Below are 20,702 nucleotides of genomic sequence, written 5' to 3' on the forward strand. Positions count from 1 at the left end.
GCCTTACGGAAAGGTAAGCGTAATTCTACTTTCCATCCCATTTCCAATTTTCTTTAAGTATCTCGCCTTTTCGCCTCACATCGCCAATTTGTTTCACTATTGTCATCTATTTCCATACCTAACAATGTCCAAGAGGGTCTTAGTTCACCTGGGTGGAGGCAGGCAATGGAGGAGGAACTCTCTGCTCTTCAGCATACTCACACGTGGGAGCTCACTACTCTTCCTCCTAGTAAGCATGTTGTGGGTTGTAAATAGGTGTATACTGTTAAATACTTGCCAGATGGTAGTGTGGAACGTCTGAAAGCTAGACTTGTTGCTAAAGGTTATTCACAGTTTTATGGAGTGGACTATATGGAGACCTTCTCCCCAGTGGCTAGGATTAGCTCTGCTTGTGTGTTAATTTCCCTGACAGTTATGTATGATTGGCCCTTATTTCAACTTGACATAAAAAATGCCTTCCTTCATGGTGACCTTATAGAGGAGGTATATATGGAGCAACCACCTGGGTTTGTTGCTCAGGGAGAGGCTGGTTAGGTGTGCAGACTGAAAAAGGCAATTTATGGGTTGAAACAATCGCCTCGTGATTGGTTCGGGAAGTTTAGTGAAGTGGTGAAGAATTTTGGAATGAAACAATGCCAGGTTGATCACTCAGTGTTCAGCTATGACTCAGAAGCTAGAAAGATTTTATTAGTGGTCTATGTGGATGATATTGTCATAACTGGCATTGACAAATTGAGGATCGACAAACTCAAGGTCTTTCTGCAAAATCATTTTCAAGCAAAAGACCTTGGGACATTGAAGTATTTATTGGGTATAGAAGTTGCTAGATCAAGACAAGGTGTAAACCTGTGCCAAAGAAAATATGTTCTCGATCTATTGGACGAAACAGAACTGTTAGGTGCAAAACCGGCTGAGACTCCTATGGAACCAAATGTTAAGTTGAGCAGTGATACAAGGGAAATATTTGATGATCCTGGAAGGTATAGACGACTAGTGGGGAAGCTGAACTATGTGACTATCACGAGACCAGACATCTCCTTTGCAGTCAGTGTGGTGAGCCAATTTATGTAGAACCCTCGTATATCTCACTGGGATGTAGTTCTTAGAATTGTAAGATATCTGAAGGGAGTTTCGGGCCGTGGGCTATTATATAAACCAGGAGGAAAACTTGATGTAGTTGGGTACACGGATGCAGATTGGGCGGGCTCTGTGTCTGATAGAAGATCTACTACAGGTTACTGCATATTTCTTGGAGGAAATCTTGTGACGTGGAAGAGTAAAAAGCAGATGGTTGTGGCTAGAAGCAGTGCTGAAGCCGAGTATAAAGCCATGGCACACACTACATGTGAATTAGTGTGGTTGAGGAATCTCCTACAAGAAATCGGGTTCCACATGGATAAACCTATGAAGTTGTACTGTGACAATCAAGTTGCGCTCCATATTTCATCCAACCCTGTTTTTCATGAGAGAACAAAGGACATAGAGATTGATTGCTACTTTGTGAGGGATAAGGTTCTTACTGGAGAGATAAGAACAGAACATGTAGGCTCAGGTGATCAGTGGGCAGATTTGTTTACGAAAGCCTTATGCTCAGGGAGAGTGAACTATATATGTAACAAGCTGGGATTATATGACATATATTCTCCAGCTTGAGGGGGAGTATTAGAGTTAGTCGAATAAGGGTAGATTAGTCAACTCACCTTGATTAAGTTATGAGCTTATGTGGCAGTCTTATTAGAGGTTCTTCTTCTTCTTCTTCTCCTCTTCATCTTTTTCTTCTCCTTCTCTTTCTTTTTCTCCTTACTGGTTTGGACTACTGTAGCAACAGTAGAAACAGGTTCAAGATTTGAACCTGGCTCTGATACCACAGAAGGGATGAGAGATTCATCATATGGATAGCCAAACCCTGCAGGTTGGGCGAAATTTAAAAAAATTCTCTCTCCATGTGGTAATCACATTCCCTATTTTAGAAAACTGCATTTTCAAAGATCAATCTTCAAACCAAATCGGACCAGATCTGAAACCAAAAAAGGGAGGTAAGGGATATACTTGATACGAAGTAGTGGTAAACCCCCAATGAAGGTGTTCACGCCCAAGGAGAAGTCCAAAGACTGCTTCTACTGAAGATGACACGGTGCAGGATGAAGCAGAATCAGCAGGACGAATCTTTAGCAAGAACCGAATTTTTCAGCAAGAATGTGATGGAGGGCTGGTCAACACGACTTCAAATTATCTTTTCTACCAATAGATTATATCAAGAGCCTTTCTTAATCACTTTGTAGCCACAAGACCATCTTTATTCTCCAACACATAGAGACCATTCACCATGCTTCCTCTACCAAATCTTCGCAGAGGCCAAATCATGAAACACACATAAAGACAGAAAGATAGTAACTGAGCAATTTAAGGAGTGAGTAGTACTACTAATGGAGGGAAAATTAATAGACAATTAAGGAACATGCAGCACATTAGAGAGGGTAAGGCTGAGTGGGAGAGATATGGTTCCTTGGCTGGCTATGGTGGAGAATGAACCATCAGCCAGTCTCACCTTGTCTTTCCCAGAGAGGAGGTTATATGCCTGAAATAAATTTGACTTACCAGTCATGTGGTTTTAGGCTCAAGAGTTAATTATCCAAGGGGGATTTGATGTATAAGATGACACATGGAAAGCCGTGGCACTGTTACCTGATGTAGACGCAAAGGAGGTAGGAGTAGGACTAGAATCCTTCTGGCGAAGAGTCCTACCATATAACTCCAAATGATCACGAAAGGAGTTTATAATCTCTTCCTTAGGGTCAGAACTAGGGTGCCTTTCCTGAGTTACCGTGGGACTAGTCTCTTGAGTTGCCATTATTAGCTGAGTTATACTTTTTTGAATCCTCTACACAATTCATCACACTTCTTCTACTCTCTTCTGACTAGACTAAGGCATAAACCTCCTGAACTAACGACAAGTCTTTACCTCCCAAGCTCTGTACTCTAATGGACTCATATGAAGGTTTCAACCCCAAAAGAAAAGTAAATACTCGTTGCTGAGAGACAAGTGACTTTTATGCCTTTGCATGTTCATCACATTTCCAATTCACATTTTGATAGTGATCCAGTTCTTTCCAAATTGATGTCAAATCTGAGTAGTACATTGAGAGACTCCTCTCCCCCTGCTTGCAAGTAGAGGATTCATCTTGTAGTTGGTATATCTTGGGTCTTGTCATAGTGCCTTTGCTCTGAATAAGTAGACTTTGCTTGCTTCCATATTTCACAAGCTGTTCCAGCCCACATGAATGTCTTTCTTACTTGTGGCAGCATGAAAACCAAGAGCCATGAAATCACCATTTTCTTGGTTCCACCTATCATATTCATCACTTCCATTCTTTGGTTCTTTCACTTTCTCATTACTATATCCTATTTTCCCCTAGCAGTGATGTAGATTTTTATTCCCCTAGACCATTCAAGGTAGTTTAGTCCATTGAAGGGAATTACAGCCATGGGAAAACTCATATCTATTCCCCCACTCACTCCATTTTGATTTCCTGAAACCCCCTTAGTAGCAGAATTCTCAGAGGACATGGTCAAAACAGAATTTTTGTCTCAACACTTAACTTAGGATCCCTCCTTACACACACAAAAAAAACTTAGTTCCACTCAAGTAATCGGTCCACACACACACACACACACACACACACACACACACACTTCGGTTTGGACTCAATCTGAGCACACAACAGCACCAATTTCCATAAAAAAAGGCAACATCAGATTGATTTCAGACTTGTACGGGTTAACAGTCCTAACCTACCAACCTTCCAGAATGTCTAAGAACATTAACCATCAGAAGAGATCCTTAAACACTTGTAATCAAGCTAAAAACTGGAGATAACAGGTCATCCGTGACCTACAGACACCTTTTCACAGGTACAGGATCACATGATCCAAGAAAAAAGATGTATAAACCTCATAAAGGTCTGACAACATTCAGCAGCCCAGATTTATTTGATTTTTCTCTTGGTACACGACTAAGAAAGGTAAAAGAGAAAAAAGGACTACCAGTCGTAAATCAGTTTTGTTCAGCCCAGATTCAGTTCTCTGTTCCTCCCAGATTCAGCAAGTCGAAATAGAAAGAAAAACTTGTTTGATCTGCTCTCACAATCAATAATCCCACTCTGATGCCGTCTTGACAGTGAGGCCAACTAGAAATAAGAGAGAAAGGGGAGGAGGAGAGAGAAGGTAGAAGAGAAGAGGAGAGGAGAGATTGGCGACAATGGAACAGTGCTGGCGGCACCATATTCTATTAATATTTATAGGGCGTCTAAAATAAATATGAAAAAGACCCTTGTGCCCCTGCTGTAAGTAAAGTACAATAACTGAAAATAAAAAAAGACTTTAAACTGACCAAACAGACCCTAACAAGACAGAAATGATGGATAAGAAATAAAATAAACTATTTAAACAGGCCGCTTGAGGGCTGTTCTGATCAGCTGAAGGTGATAAGTTTTCTCTAGAAAAGACACCCAACAGGTTAGTGTTTCCTTGATTTCTTCAAATCGGCTGATTCAAGCAGCCCAAGACTCTATAGTTGGTGTCACCCTGGGCTTCTCTTACTGCTGGTTTTATCTGATTTGAAGCTTGAGTCATTTTTGCTAGGGTTTTGATCCCACCTTGTGTCTAACAGTCCTGAAACATTTCTTTTTTGGACCGTCATCGATTTAAACCTTCTGTAGTAAGATTTCTGCAGTATAATCACATTCTGTTTTGTGAAATATTACTTCAGCAGTTGATTTGAACTATATCTGATTTTAGTTGGTTGATTAATCACCAGTCCTACTATTTAGCATCGATTTCAGTATTGTGAACCTTATTTTTGAACTGTGGTTTTAATTTAGAGTGGCTGAGAAGGCTGATATTATTCCTGTAAAGTTTGATAGAACTAACTACAACATGTGGAAATTCCATTTTGATTTCTTTATTGAGGGAAAAGGTCTGGAGGGATGTTTGAATGGAAATGTCACTAAGCCGGATGAAACATATGCCAAGGCTTATTCATAATGGAAGCTGGGTAATGGGAAAATAGTCTCCTTGATACTCAGTTCAATGGTATCTCATATTGCAGTATCCATGAGAAGAATGCGTACTGCCTATGAGATGTATGTATACTTGGAGAAAGTATATCATCAATCCAATATGTCAAGACAATATCAGATTGAGTCTGAGATTTTTGCTTATTGTCAGGGAGATAGGATTTAAGAATGTTATGCTGGTTTCCTTGACTTGTGGGCAGAATATGAACTTGGCCATATAGAGCCTTTAGACTCCGCAGAATGTCGCAAGTATTTCCATCAACATTTTGAGAATAGGAAGGTGAATTACTTTCTTATGAGATTGAGACATGAATATAAAATAATCAGGTCTAATATACTTAGTAGAGGAACTCTTCCAGATTTGGATTTAGTGATGGGTGAACTTTTGATGGAAGAGACTAGACTCCTTATTGCTGCAAGTATTGATGGAAAATCAATGGATTTTGGGGTTGGCACTACCTTTGTTGTTCAATGGAGTAAGAAGTCTGGTGCTAAAGACTTCTTATTCCAGATTGTCCAGTTAGGCTATCTAAGGGTGTTCAATAGAAGAACCAGCCACATGCATATCAAGTGATTGAAGGACAAGCCACTAATATCTATGGATGAAGAAAAATTTTGACAATTGGTATTCCCTACGTTTTCTGCTATCAACCTCTCTGGTGATTTTTTTTGTTATCGTTGTTCTTAGTCTCACATTTGGATCATTGATTCAGGATCAACTAATCGTATGACTGGTGCTTACCTTGAACCCCTAGATAACACTTTTGAGACCAACCATAGACATATCTATTAGACAGTGTGTGCCCTTATCTCCAATCAGATTGATGTACATTATGCATATTCGATTCATGTTATTGTGGTGTGTTTCTATGTAATACCCTTAAACTGGACACATAATGAGACTCGTGTTAGTTTAAAATGTTCACAGCCGTTGGATAAGTCTGGGGAGATTTATCTTCTTAAGGCTGACACTGGTGTGCCGCCAAGTGTTGGGGTGGCCTGTCTCAGCTGCCAGGGTGAGACCCGAGGTACATGTAGTGTAGGTTTTCTTGAAACCCTGAACCGGACCAGATTTCCAATATTGCCTTGGACCTTGGTGATTAGTGGACAAAACTGGAAAGTTACACTTGACTCCTAGACTCGATTATGGTACTGCAGTAGGTGTCGGATTGGGCCGTCTTTGATATGCCAATCAGTGAGATCCTTAGCGGGGGTCAAAACCTGGGTATGTTGGGACAGTCCGAGTTCATCTGAGTGGGTGATCATAGTGACAGGATCAGCCCCTTTGTTGGACAAAGGTAATGATCGGGGATGCACTCTCTCTGATGGAAACCAAGACTACCGACAGCCGATTTCAATCGTTGAAATTTGTTTTGCAAAGTATATTTATATAAAGATATACATATATATTACGGTTTCAAAATGTTTGCAAAAGGTTTTAATTTTCGGGATCCATTTGAGTAGAGAGTGCAACACTGTTCCTTGCAGCTGAGGGAGAGGTCCTCTCTTGTCGGACAGTGTATGATCATTATGGGCTGAGAGGTTAAGTGTAAGACCATTGAGGGTAATACCTGATGGGCTAATCTTGCATCTGCCCACAGTCCCTGGGTTTTTATAAGGTGGCTTGGCCTAGGGACCACTTACTGTTAGTGTTGGGCCCATTAGGAGTCCATGTGATGGGCTTCAGGGGGTTCACTATCTTTTCAGTGAATTCGGCCAGGCCTTGTAATAGAGGCTGGGCTGAACCCATGTGTCTGATGTGTAGATCAATGTTTGGGTCCCACGCCATACAAAGAAGCCCAACTGGGTAGCAGGTTGGAAGCAGTTTGAGCACTTAGACTTATTGGGCCTAAAGCCCATTTCGAACTGGCCTAGTTTGACTAGTTAAATAAGGGGGCGGATTTGAATTAAATCAACAGATAGGATAGGGTCTTACCCTATCCACTCAGAGAGTCCAGATCTGAATTCAGATCTGGAAACCTCCTAATGAGATTAGGAGAGAGCTGATCTAATCTGCGGATAAGATAAGGGCTTATCCTTATCTCTTAAAGAGAACTCCTAATCCAAATACAGATTTGGATTAGGAAACTCCTAATGTGATTAGGAGCTCTCTTTAAGGCTATAAAAGGAGGAGGGGGGCAAACCATTCAGTTCATCCTCAGCATCCCAAGCTTCTTAGATCATATCTCAGAGCACCCAGAGAGAAGACAACAACAATGTGACTGCACCATCTTCTCCCTGTGTTTCCTCCAATTGTTGCCATACTGCCAGTTTGATCTCCTTCCTTTGTAGGAGCGATCAAGAGGTGTCTTGATATCAGTCTTTGAAGAAAGGCTGATCAGAAGTTGTGCTCACTGGCTCCATCGAATTCTTGCTGAAGAATTCGGTTCGTTGGACGGACCCTACTGATTTTGCTCCACCATTCGCTGTGTCATCTTTAGTGGGAGCAGTCTTTGGAGTTTTTCTTTGGGCGTGAAAACCTTCGTTGGGAGATATTGCATCTTCGTATCAGGTATATCCCTCTCCTATTGTTTTGGTTCAGATCTGGTTCAGTTCTTGGTTCAAGGTTGATCATTGAAAATGCAGATTTTCTAAAACAGGGAATGTGATTCTCAGATGGGAGAGAAAGAAATTTTTGAAATTTCGCCATACCTTCCTAGAGGGTTCGGCCATCCATATGATGGATCTCTCATCCCTTCAATAATATTATGACCACTGGTGAAAAATTGAATATCATTGGTTGTAATGGCATGTTCCTTAATCTTTCATCTAATTTTTCCTTTCCACTTACTAAAACTTTTTTTGTTCCTAACCTTACTACTAATTTGATTTTTGTTGGTAAACTTGTTAATGAACGTTATGCACTTACATTTTCTCATGATGGTTGTTTGATCTAGGAATGAGGTGAAGGGATAGGAAACCATCATATGGACGCCCAAGATTGCGGAATAAAGGGGGGGGCGAATTTCAAAAATTTTTCTTTCCCTTCAACTAGTAATCGAATTCCCTATTTAGAAAATCATATTTTCAAGGATCATTCTTGAACCATAAACTGAACCAGATCTGAACCAAAAGGAGGAAAGAGAGATAATACCTGATACAAAGAAACAATATCTCTCAACGGAGGTGTTCACGCCCAAGGTAGAAACCAAAATCTGCTCCCACTGAAGATGGCGCAGTGCAGAGTGGAGCAGAATCAGCAGTGTCCTTCTTAAGAACTTGATTCTTCCCAAGAATCACCTGGGCGGCTAGTGAATACAACTCCTACCAATCTTTTCTCCAAAAGATTGGAATCAAGATCTGATCTTGATTTCTCCCAAGCAATGGAGATCGAACTGCTATAGGCGGCGGCTGCAGGAAGGAGGCGGATAGAGAGAATTTGCAGGGTGCAGAATTCTCTCCTCTGTGATCTCAGCTCTGAAGACAAGATTGTTGCTGGTGATTGTGTGTCTAAAGGCTGCCGCCCCCTCTTCCTTTTATAGACTTAAAGGGATCGGCTCCTAATCCCATTAGGAGTTGTTTACCCAAATCATATATGGATTAGAAGTCCCTTTAAGATAAGGGATAAATCTTATCTTATCTGCAGATTAGATCTGCCAGTTCCTAATCTAATTAGGAAGTCTCCAAATCTAAATCTCATTTAGATCTTGGACTCTCTGAGTGGATAGGGTGTGGGCCCAATCCTATCAGCTGATCTTATCTCAGAATTCGCCCCTTAAAGACTAATCAAATTAGCCCAGTTCGAAGTGGGCTTAAGTCCCATTTAGGGTTATGTATTCATTAAACCTTCCAAACTACTGCCCAGTTGGGCTTCCTTGTATGGCGTGGGACCCAAACATTGATCTACACATCAGCCACATGGGTTCAGCGCAGCCTTTGTTACAAGGCCTGGCCGAATACACTGTTATGGACAGTGCACCCTTTGAAACCCATCAGATGGGCTCTATGGGCCCAACACTTACCCTAAGTGGTCCTTGGGCCAAGCCACCTTGTAACACACAGGGACTGTGGGCAGATGCAAGATTAGCCCATCAGGTATTATCCTCAATGGCCTTACACTTAACCTCTCAGCCCATAATGATCATACACTGCCCGACAAGAGATGACCTCTCCCTCGGCTTTAAGGAACAGTGTTGCACTCTCTCATATATGGATCCCGGGAATTAAAACCTTTTGCAATCATTTCAAAACCATAATATATATACTTTTTATATCTCATATAAAATATATTTTGCAAAACAAATCTCAACGATTGAAATCGGCTGCTGGCAGTCTTGGTTTCCATCAGTGAGAGTGCATCCCCGATCATTACCTTTGTTCGACAAAGGGGCTGATCCTGTCACTATGATCACCCACTCAGATGAATTCTCAGACTGTCCCAACATACACAGGTTGTCCGACACCTAGTGCTGTATCATAATCGAGTCTAGGGGTCGGGTGTAATTTTCCAGTTTTGCCCATCAATCTCCAAGGCCCAGGGCAATGCTGGAAATCTGGTCCAGTTCAAAGATTCAATTAATCCCACACTGTATGTGCCTAGGGTCTCACCCCGGTAGCTGAGACAAGCCACCCCAACCGATTTGGTGGCACCACAGTTTCCGCCTTGTCAGGATAGGTCTCCCCAGACCGACACACTGGCTGTGAACATTCTAAACTAACACGAGTCTCATTAAGTGTCCAGTTTAAGGGTATTACACAGAAACATACTAAGGGAACATGAATCAAATATGCACTTTTATTCATTTACAATAAACTCATAAAGTACATCAATTTGATTGAAGCTAAGGGCATACAAAACTGTCTAACAACTCCGACTTGCACTTAGGTCCAATCAGGTACTAGCCGGAGTCCCATGCTTTCCACGTGTTTCTCAAACATTTTCTGTGATAGTGGCTTTGTCAATGGGTCTGCGCTGGCCGGGACGTCCTAATTCAGGCCAACATTGCTCAGGCAGGGAGTGTAGTAAGCAGATTTCAGGCCAACCTAGCGCAGGGGCATCTGATGCTTACAGAAGTGACATGCATCTGATGCTTTGTCTTTGTTCTACCTTTTGCCCATGGTGGCTTCCTTCCTCTTTCTCTTGCCCGTTTTGCTAATTTCAACAAGCCTGGCTACAGGCTCATCCTTTCTAATCAGTTCTTCAGCTCTTTGCAACATATTGCTGAGCTCTTGTAAGCTGACATTCAGCTTGTTCATGTTATAGTTCATGATGAACGGATTAAAGGAAGGAGGCAAAGAATTAAGGATAGCGTCTATCTGGGTTGCGAGGTCTAGCCCGGATCCAAGAGCTTCCAGTTCGTTGATGTAACCCATCATCCGAAGACAATGGTCGTGAACTTGTTGGCCCTTGGACATTTGAGTGGTCATGAACTGCTTCAAGACCTTTTGCCGAGTAGAACGATTCTGTCCAATATGTCCTTGGCAAGTTCGATCTGATCGAACTGTCTCTGTATTGGGTTGTCCAAGGAAGCGATGATGTAACACCGGGCTAGGGAGTTTTTCTCCTCCCGTTCCTGATAGTCTCTCATTCGGGCCTCAGAAGCCTTGTCTCCCGGACGCTCTGGGGCAGGATTCTTTGCCACTTTGTCCAGCTTTTCAGAAGCTAGGACCAGCATAAGGTTCCTGTACCAGTCGGCGTAGTTTGGGCCCTTAAGTTTGTTGTCATCAAGAAGCTTTGCAAAAGATCCGTTTGCCATTTTCTGATAAAAGAGCAAACATCAGTCCACAACCTAATTTGATTCATGTTCATTTAATAGATATGGATTTTAATCTACGATCCTTTTCCATTTATTCATCTCTGAGATTTCCCTCCTTTCTCAATGACAGAGACTACGGGTTGTCTCTGGAAATGTGGGAAATCACATAGGGTGCATGGAGCCAACTGTTTCAGCTGCATAACCCCACCACCTTTTTGTCCAGTGAGTGCTTACCCATCATATTCGTGAACGCCAAGGTACCGTGAGAGAGTTCCCATTTTCTGGTGAAGCCCCTCCCACATCGGTCTATGACGCCCCTATATCTTATGAAACATTCAGACAGGCCCAACAGCAAATGGATAGCCCATTTTCTGGTGCGTTTCCTCATTACTGAAGGACCCATTCTCATGCTAATGATGGAAGGCCTTTAGAGAGTTAATCATATGAATCTCCCTATCACATGCACTCATATTAGCTGGAGGGAACAAAATTATGCACTAGTTTGATTTAGGTCAAACCAAAGTGGCTCCCACTGACTTTCATAAAGCCAGATTTCGGTGGGCCTTAAATCGGCTAGGGTTCCGCACGTTACCTTTTGATGAGGTGTGGGGCCCACCACTGAGGGAAGTCATCCAATGACCAAAAGGGACACCATGGCAATGATGTGCATTCAGCCATGGTGTGCGCAAGAGCCACTGTCAAATGAGCATGGGCCAAGTACTTATGGCCCATGTATGTAACACATCCCACATCCATACATCTCATGTAGGGATAAATTGATCCAATCAATTAATTATCTGTAAGGCCTGTTGGAATATGGGCTGAATTAGGGTTACCCAGTTCGGCCCATATAGCTTTATCCTTTAAAATGTGCTTTTGCAGTTTTAACTATTTAAAACTGGTCCTTTACAGGCTGGGCCGAATTAACCATTTAATTAAATATCAATCCTTAGGCCCATTAGTGGGAAAATTAGGGCTGACTTTCAGCCATGATTAAACCCTAGAATTGGTCCAAACAGTTTGAACCAATCTTGGTTCGAATGGGTCTAGGGTTTGATTTTTAACTAAATCCTTAATTCAAGAAAATAATATGAAATTAAATAACTGATAAAAGAAAAAAAAACAGTTAATTAGGGCTGTTCGCACACTCCATCCTACAAAACAGAGGTTAGATCACAGATTGCAGTTTCTCAAACTGCAAATCGCAGATAGCGAATCTCCCATCTGCGAAATCTCCTCTGCGCCGCCATATTCGATCCAAAATAAAAAATAAATAGAAATCCTATTTCAATTCAAAAATTGCAAATCTTGTAGTTCTCCCTACGCAAATCATGATTTCGACCTCTTACCCTAAGTGGTCCTTGGGCCAAGCCACCTTGTAACACACAGGGACTGTGGGCAGATGCAAGATTAGCCCATCAGGTATTATCCTCAATGGCCTTACACTTAACCTCTCAGCCCATAATGATCATACACTGCCCGACAAGAGATGACCTCTCCCTCGGCTGCAAGGAACAGTGTTGCACTCTCTCATATATGGATCCCGGGAATTAAAACCTTTTGCAATCATTTCAAAACCATAATATATATACTTTTTATATCTCATATAAAATATATTTTGCAAAACAAATCTCAACGATTGAAATCGGCTGCTGGCAGTCTTGGTTTCCATCAGTGAGAGTGCATCCCCGATCATTACCTTTGTTCGACAAAGGGGCTGATCCTGTCACTATGATCACCCACTCAGATGAATTCTCAGACTGTCCCAACATACACAGGTTGTCCGACACCTAGTGCTGTATCATAATCGAGTCTAGGGGTCGGGTGTAATTTTCCAGTTTTGCCCATCAATCTCCAAGGCCCAGGGCAATGCTGAAAATCTGGTCCAGTTCAAAGATTCAATTAATCCCACACTGTATGTGCCTAGGGTCTCACCCCGGTAGCTGAGACAAGCCACCCCAACCGATTTGGTGGCACCACAGTTTCCGCCTTGTCAGGATAGGTCTCCCCAGACCGACACACTGGCTGTGAACATTCTAAACTAACACGAGTCTCATTAAGTGTCCAGTTTAAGGGTATTACACAGAAACATACTAAGGGAACATGAATCAAATATGCACTTTTATTCATTTACAATAAACTCATAAAGTACATCAATTTGATTGAAGCTAAGGGCATACAAAACTGTCTAACATGAGGTACATTGGGAAGGGGCATAGTCTAAGCTATTTTTGTATTAGAGTTCAAGAATCCTCAAGCATGAGCGTCATCTACTTACTTTAGTTCATCTTCTTTTGGTTCTTTTTTTGGACAAAGAAATAATATTTGGGATTTATAGAATAAAGGATTGGGACACCCGCATTTTGAAAAATTAAAGTTTTTATTTGATTCTTGTTCCATTAAAAATAATGGTCCCTCTTTATATACTTTTGATATTTCATGTGATATTTGGACTTCATCTGAGCATGTAATATCACCATTTGAGTTCATACATAGTGATATTTAGACTTCATCTGTTGTTTCTCGGCTCGTATAAAAGTATTTTGTTTTGTTTATTGATGATTGCACCAGGTACACATGGATTTATTTTCTTCGACATAAATTAGAAGTTTATCCTACATTTCGACTTTTTCATACCATGGTATGAGTCCGGTTCTAGTCTCATGTGCGTATTCTCCGCTTCGACTCATGGGGAGAATACACTGATGAAGACTATTTTATCTAAAGAACAATGGTATACAAGTCCAACGAAGTTGTCTAGATACACCTCAGTAGAAATGGAGTGGCTGAGCGTAGGAACGGACATGTGCTCAGTGTTGTGAGAACTCTACTACAAAAATATCATGCCCCTTCTTCATTTTGGGTAGAGGCTACTAGTACAACTGTCTTCTTAATCAATTATGTTCCTTCCTCTGTCCTTGCTAATATGCTTCCCTTCCAGAAATTGTTTGGTCGTCCTCCAGACTTGTCTAGTCAGTTACTATTAGTTTTTATTATTTCTAGTTCCGTTATTACTACTTTTTCTATTTTTGAGAATGTACCATTATAGCTACTTCCAAAATTGAATTTTAGATAAATTTCTCTAGTTTTATCCCCTAATGTAGCTTAAAGCCTCTGGTGTCTACTGGATATCCATGTAAGAAATTTGAACCCGATTTCAGGATAAATGGGAGTCCTGAAATTCTTTTTGGAATTTATTGATATGCATGTTGCATTGGTGTACTCTTATTTAAATACTTCTTACATAAAGATGTTATCTCCAATAAGTTCTTGTTTTTATGTGCATCTAAGTTGAGAATATTCTCATCTTTCACATGGTTCTCAGGTCTGCGATGGAGCAAAAGAAAGCAGAGGAAAACAAGCAATATGGAGTGATTGACTATGATGCTCAAATTGAATCAGATCAAAATACAATTGGACTTGGTACCAAGGCAAGTTGTTTTCTGAAGGTTGATGGAATTGAATTTTCCTTTGTCCTCCTTTTCTTGTCTGTGCCGGGACACTGACTGAAACTTGAATCTGAAATAGGTTGGCGTAGGCGTGGCTGTTGTGGTCTTTGGCTTGGTTTTTGCCCTTGGAGACTTTCTTCCCTCTGGGAGGTAATGGAATGGCTACCAAGGTTTTTCATAGTTTATTTTCTTTCTTTTTGATCAGAATGAATTGAATTTTATTGATGTAAACTTAGAAATTACAAGAGATTGGGTGTAAATTCCACCCCAAAACAACAAAAGATTACTGATTTGCCCAAAACATTTGCTGTCTTACAGACCCTTGTTTGGCCAAAGAGTCTGCCATTCTGTTTGCTGTTCTTCTCACCCACATAAAAACTACATTTAACTCCCTTGTTAAGCTTGCAATCTCCCTGAATTTATACTGGAAAGCCGAAGAATCTGGCTACCGTTTTTAGTCCTTGAGATGACCACTCTATATTGTGGAAACCCAAGTGTTTAGCAAGCCTTAACCCCTTCAGTAGACTGACCAATTCTGCTGTTAATGCATCACCATGCTCCAAGGGTGACTACAAAGCCACCACTCTACCTATTTTTTTGATAAGTAATAAGTAAATTTCATTAAAATAAAAAGATATAGTACATCCTGGATAGGTGTTAAGGCAACACGTAACAACAAAAACAGAACTAGAACAAATACAATTTCAAATCTCCATCTCACAATTTTGTAACCCCCATCTCCCATAATCTTTCTCCTAGAGCTTCTCTCTTAAGCTGAGAAAACTCAGGCATTATCAGAACCAATCTGCAATAGATTTGCTAACAGCCACCGCCAGTTTGTCGAACTTCCCTTCCATGTATTCAAAGATTCTTCTGTTCCTTTCTTTCCATGTGTTTCAATAGATGGAAAATGGAAAACAGCTTGATATTATTCTAGCTTTCTTCCCTCTCCTGAATCTTGGCCACAGGCCATATAGAGATTTCAGCAGGTGTCCTTGGTTGGAAGTTCCTAATCCAAAGAGTGCCATGAATAGACTCCACAAAAACCCAGAAATTTTACATGAAAAGAAGAGATGGAAAACAGATTCCTCATCTTCCTTACACATAAAGCACATGGTGTGCATGCTGAAACCCCTTATCTTCAAGTGATACACTGTTAACACACAATCCCTAGCCACCAGTCAAGCAAAAGTTTCCACCATGGGGGTTACTGGGTTACTCCAGACCCCATCAATTGAATCACATTCCATTTGGTTCCTGCACACAGTTGAATAGCAGGATTAGAATAGAACTTTCCATTCGAGCACTCTTTCCACCAAAATTCATCCCTGGACTGAGCTGGTATCTTCATCCTTTGCAGCTTCTCCAGTAGATTTAAACACTCTTCTATCTCCCTGTCCAAGAGTGGTCTTTTGAAACTTGGACACCAGAAAATAGACCAAGGATGCTCCCATCGACATTTCTAAAAGCTCCTATACCAGAAGGTCAAGGGCTGCCTCTACTGCAGCCGTCAAAATTGAGCTTAATCAGCAAATGTGTGGGGGGTTCTCATCTAGGTTGAACAGGCACTTGGCACTCTGGTAATGGAAGAGGTTGCTGTCAGCCCCCAATTCCTAATAATATCATTAGTGGTAAAAGTATCTTCATCCTTTGCAGCTTCTCCAGTAGATTTAAACACTCTTCTATCTCCCTGTCCAAGAGTGGTCTTTTGAAACTTGGACACCAGAAAATAGACAAAGGATGCTCCCATCGACATTTCTGAAAACTCCTATACCAGAAGGTCCAGGGCTGCCTCTACTGCAGCTGTCAAAATTGAGCTTAATCAGCAAATGTGTGGGGGGTTCTCATCTAGGTTGAACAGGCACTTGGCACTCTGGTAATGGAAGAGGTTACTGTCAGCCCCCAATTCCTAATAATATCATTAGTGGTAAAAGATCCAGAAAGACCCAAAGGGTTCACCCAATGTGCCACTCTCACTGTTATGAGGTCAATAATTACTCTTCTGTTTTGAGCCCTCTGTTGAAAAAGTCTCCCATTTCTTTCCTCCCAAATCATCCATAAAATAGCAGCTTTAGAACATCTCCATAGTATCTTTCCTCTCCCGGTAGGTAGATTCAGGAAATTTCTTCTGAGTAAGCTTTTACTGCTCAGCTCATTCTATCTTATTGGAGGAATGCCTTTTTCAAAGATTCCATATGAATTTTTGATGTGGATGGGACACAAAGAATTGATTGCTTACCCATACAAGGTAGGAAACTCTCAAGTATGATTTTAAGGGAAGGAATTACCCATTCAACAGGGAGATTCTAAAATTGCAGAGGCTTGTCTTTGGAATGGTGGTAAGACAAGCTGCTGAGTATTGGAAAAAAGCAAGCGGAGGCTTGAAAGCATCAAGCAATGGTAGGGGTGCAAATGGATCGGATCATGATCCGATCGAAAGTCCAATCCATGTTGTCAGATTCGAATATCCCCATTTCGGATCTTTGAATCGCATAAGATAATAGGATCCGATCATAAATCAGATCAATTTTGGATCACCCCCTATCCGATCCGAAAAGATCCAATCTAATATATATGTTATTAATTTACCTCTTCAAAGAAAAATTATATAAACATATAACACACACATATATTGTTATTTATTTATAAACATATTATTTTTATTGCATTTTTTGTAAATTTGTTATATTATTTATTTATTTTTATAAAAACATGTATATATGTGATGAAAATAGTTGAAAAGATATTTGTATTTTTTTATTTTTCTTTACTTAAATTGTTATATTTTATTTTTCATTTAATAATTTATTATTTAAAAAAAAATTGGATTGGATCATATTCGAATATCCGACTTCCTCATCGGATTCGAATTCAAATCCCTATTTGTGAGTTCTGATCGGATCTGCTCTTCATAGTATCGATCATGTTTCTACTGTAGCTATAGTAGTCCGAACCAGTAAGGAGAAGAAGAAAGAGAAGGAGAAGAAGGAGAAGAGAAGAAGAAGAAGATGAAAGAACTGTCGAACCTGATAGCTAAACCCTATCAGTCGACCTCTTAATATTGATTAGGCTTCTAATTAAATGTACAAGGACTAAATTGATCCTACTTAAGTATGGGACAGAGAACCTCTAATAAGACTGCCAGATAAGCTCATAACTTAACCAAGGTGAGTTGACTAATCTACTCTTATTTGGCTAACTCTAACACTCTCCCTCAAGCTGGAGAATATATGTCATATAATCCCAGCTTGTTACATATATAGTTCACTCTCCCTGAGCTTAAGGTTTTTGTAAACAAATCTGCCCACTGATCACCTGAGCTTACATGTTCTGTGCTTATCTCTCCAGTAAGAACCTTCTCCCTCACAAAGTGGCAATCAATCTCTATGTGCTTTGTTCTCTCATGAAAAACATGGTTGGATGAGATATGGAGCGCAGCCTGATTGTCACAGTACAACTTCATAGTTTTATCCATGTGGAACCCGATTTCTTGTAGGAGATTCCTCAACCACACTAATTCACATGTAGTGTGTGCCATGGCTCTGTACTCGGCTTCAACACTGCTTCTAGCCACAATCGTCTGCTTTTTACTCTTCCACGTCACAAGATTTCCTCCATGAAATGTGCAGTAACCTGTAGTAGATCTTCTATCAGACACAAAGCCCGCCCAATCTGCATCTGTGTACCCAACTACTTCAAGTTTTCCTCCTGGTTTATACAATAGCCCACGGCCCGGAGCTCCCTTCAAATATCTTACAATTCTAAGAACTGCATCCCAGTGAGATATACGAGGGTTCTGCATAAATTGTCTCACCACACTGACTGCAAAGGAGATGTCTGGTATCGTGATAGTCAAATAGTTCAGCTTCCCTACTAGTCGTCTATACCTTCCAGGATCATCAAATATTTCCCTTGTATCACTGCTCAACTTAACATTTGGTTCCATAAGAGTCTCAGCCGGTTTTGCACCTAACAGTTCTGTTTCGTCCAATAGATCGAGAACATATTTTCTTTGGCACAGGTTTACACCTTGTCTTGATCTAGCAACTTCTATACCCAATAAATATTTCAATGTCCAAAGGTCTTTTGTTTGAAAATGATTTTGTAGAAAGACCTTGAGTTTGTCGATCCCCAATTTGTCACTGCCAGTTATGACAATATCATCCACATAGACCACTAATAAAATCTTTCTAGCTTCTGAGTCATAGCTGAGCACTGAGTGATCAACCTGGCATTGTTTCATTCCAAAATTCTTCACCACTTCACTAAACTTCCCAAACCAAGCACCAGGCGATTGTTTCAACCCATAAATTGCCTTTTTCAGTCTGCACACCTTACCAGTCTCCCCCTGAGCAACAAACCCAGGTGGCTGCTCCATATATACCTCCTCTATAAGGTCACCATGAAGGAAGACATTTTTTATGTCAAGTTGAAATAAGGGCCAATCATACATAAGTGCCAGGGAAATTAACACACAGACAGAGCTAATCTTAGCCACTGGAGAGAAGGTCTCCATATAGTCCACTCCATACAACTGTGAATACCCTTTAGCAACAAGTCTAGCTTTCAGGCGCTCCACACTACCATCTGGCAAGTATTTAACAGTATACACCCATTTACAACCCACAACATGCTTACCAGAAGGAAGAGTAGTGAGCTCCCACGTGTGAGTATGCTGAAGAGCAGAGAGTTCCTCCTCCATTGCCTGCCTCCACCTAGGTGAACAAAGAGCCTCTTGGACATTGTTAGGTATGGAAATAGATGACAATAGTGAAACAAACTGGTGATGTGAGGCGGAAAGGCGAGATACTGAAACAAAATTAGAAATGGGATGGAGAGTAGAAATACGTTTACCTTTCTGTAAGGCAAAGGGTAGGTCAAGTCCTGAAGGTTCAGCAACAGGAGCAACGACAGGATCCGCGGACAAGGTAGAAGCTGGAGGAGGGGCCGGTGTCGTTTGACGTGTATGCACAAGAAGTTTGATGAATGATGCCATGCTGTTCTAAATACTGTTGAAAGGAAGTAAGAAAATATTCAAGATCATTATTTAAACGAAGAACTTTGATTGGAATACCAAATTGTGTACGTATTTCAGCATGGATTTTTGAAAAAATGGAAAATAATTCACTCCATTCTTTCATTAAATAAATCCATGTCATTCTTGAACAATCATCAATAAAAGTGACAAAATACTTGTAACCATTATAAGACTCTATTTTGATTGGGCCCCAAACTTCTAAATGAACCAAAGCAAAAGGACTCAACATACGACTTTCAACTCTAGGACTGAAGGAAACACGACGATGTTTCCCAAACTGACACAACTCACACTGTAACACTGACAAATGACTCAAAGACGGAACTACCATCTTGAGTGCTTTGAAAGAAGGATGTCCCAGTCGACAATGCCACTGTAGAGGAGTGAGTGAAGTCTGAAGTGCAACTGACGATCCACCACCAACAAGATAATACAATCCACCAGCTTCATGCCCCCCACCAATCTTCTTCCCCATCCTGAGATCCTGAAAAACACAAGAGGAAGGGAAAAAAGTAATAGAGCAGTTAAGAGTCTTGGTTAATTTACTAACATACATAAGATTGAATGGAAACTTAGGGACATATATAACAGATGATAAAGAAAGAGAAGCCATGTCAACATTGCCAACACCACAGATGGGAGAGGAGGAACCATTGGCAAGGGTAACAGTTTGAGATGTGGAAGTTTCAGAGAGAGAAGAAAACACACCAGGTCCCGGTCATGTGATCAAAGGCTCTAGAGTCAATAATCCAAGCAGAGGTTTTAGATGACAGGCAAGCTATACCTGAGTGGGCAAGAGTAGCAGTAGTGTGCTGTGAAGTGGACTGAAGGAACCGCTCATACTCATCACGCGGTACACTCACCATCTCCCTTCCGGAAACAGATGTAGATGTGGAAGGAGTTAGGTCTGCCTGTTGATTATCACTAACATCAACCCCACCAGCAACAGCATGATTGGCCCATTTAGAGGGAGGGCGGCCATGAAGATCATAACAGAAATTTACGGAATGTCCTTCCCTGCCATAGCGGGTACACTTCCTTTTAGAGCTGCATTTTTCTTTGCAACGACCTCCCCCTGAATCACGACCACCACCACGGCCAAATATGGAACCACCACGACCTCCTCGGGAGGCATGTCCTCCCCCTTTCGTATCACGTCCACCTCCTCTGGCTGTCACAAAAGCTGATCTATCAGACTGTGTGGGATTCTTTGTCTGTCCCAACGAAATCCTGCGAAGCCAAGCAAACACTTCCTCATGTGTAGGATGGGTAGAGCCCCCCAATATTTGGGCTCTAACTGGTTCTTGCTCTGATTTCAACCCCACTAAGAACCTTGTAACATCTAGTTGTTCCCTCTGTTGTTGCTGAACCTGAACATCTGGAGTGAGAGGATGAGAGACATTGAGTTCATTTTTGAGGTTTTCATACTGGCATAGTACTTTTC

The 20,702-nt window shown here is 41.1% G+C and overlaps 1 protein-coding gene across 5 annotated transcripts in view; it reads left to right on the top strand.

Annotated features, from left to right (window-relative positions):
• The window catches only part of LOC148853056 (Tetratricopeptide repeat (TPR)-like superfamily protein), a 128,879-nt gene that overhangs the window by 30,811 nt on the left and 77,366 nt on the right, over positions 1 to 20,702 (top strand). For all 5 annotated transcript variants that reach the window (XR_016099545.1, XR_016099544.1, XM_088946349.1 and 2 more), the window contains exons 6-7: positions 14,097 to 14,202; positions 14,300 to 14,370. Coding sequence is in view for 3 of the 5 variants with exons in the window: in XM_088946349.1 (XP_088802475.1) it covers positions 14,097 to 14,202; positions 14,300 to 14,370 (177 nt within the window). In the remaining 2 variants the exon portion in view is untranslated. The remainder of the gene's footprint in view (positions 1 to 14,096; positions 14,203 to 14,299; positions 14,371 to 20,702) is intronic.

This window comes from Nelumbo lutea, chromosome 5 (genome assembly GCF_056320005.1).
Source record: "Nelumbo lutea isolate HS-2025 chromosome 5, American lotus-T2T, whole genome shotgun sequence".
NCBI classification, from domain to species: domain Eukaryota; kingdom Viridiplantae; phylum Streptophyta; class Magnoliopsida; order Proteales; family Nelumbonaceae; genus Nelumbo; species Nelumbo lutea.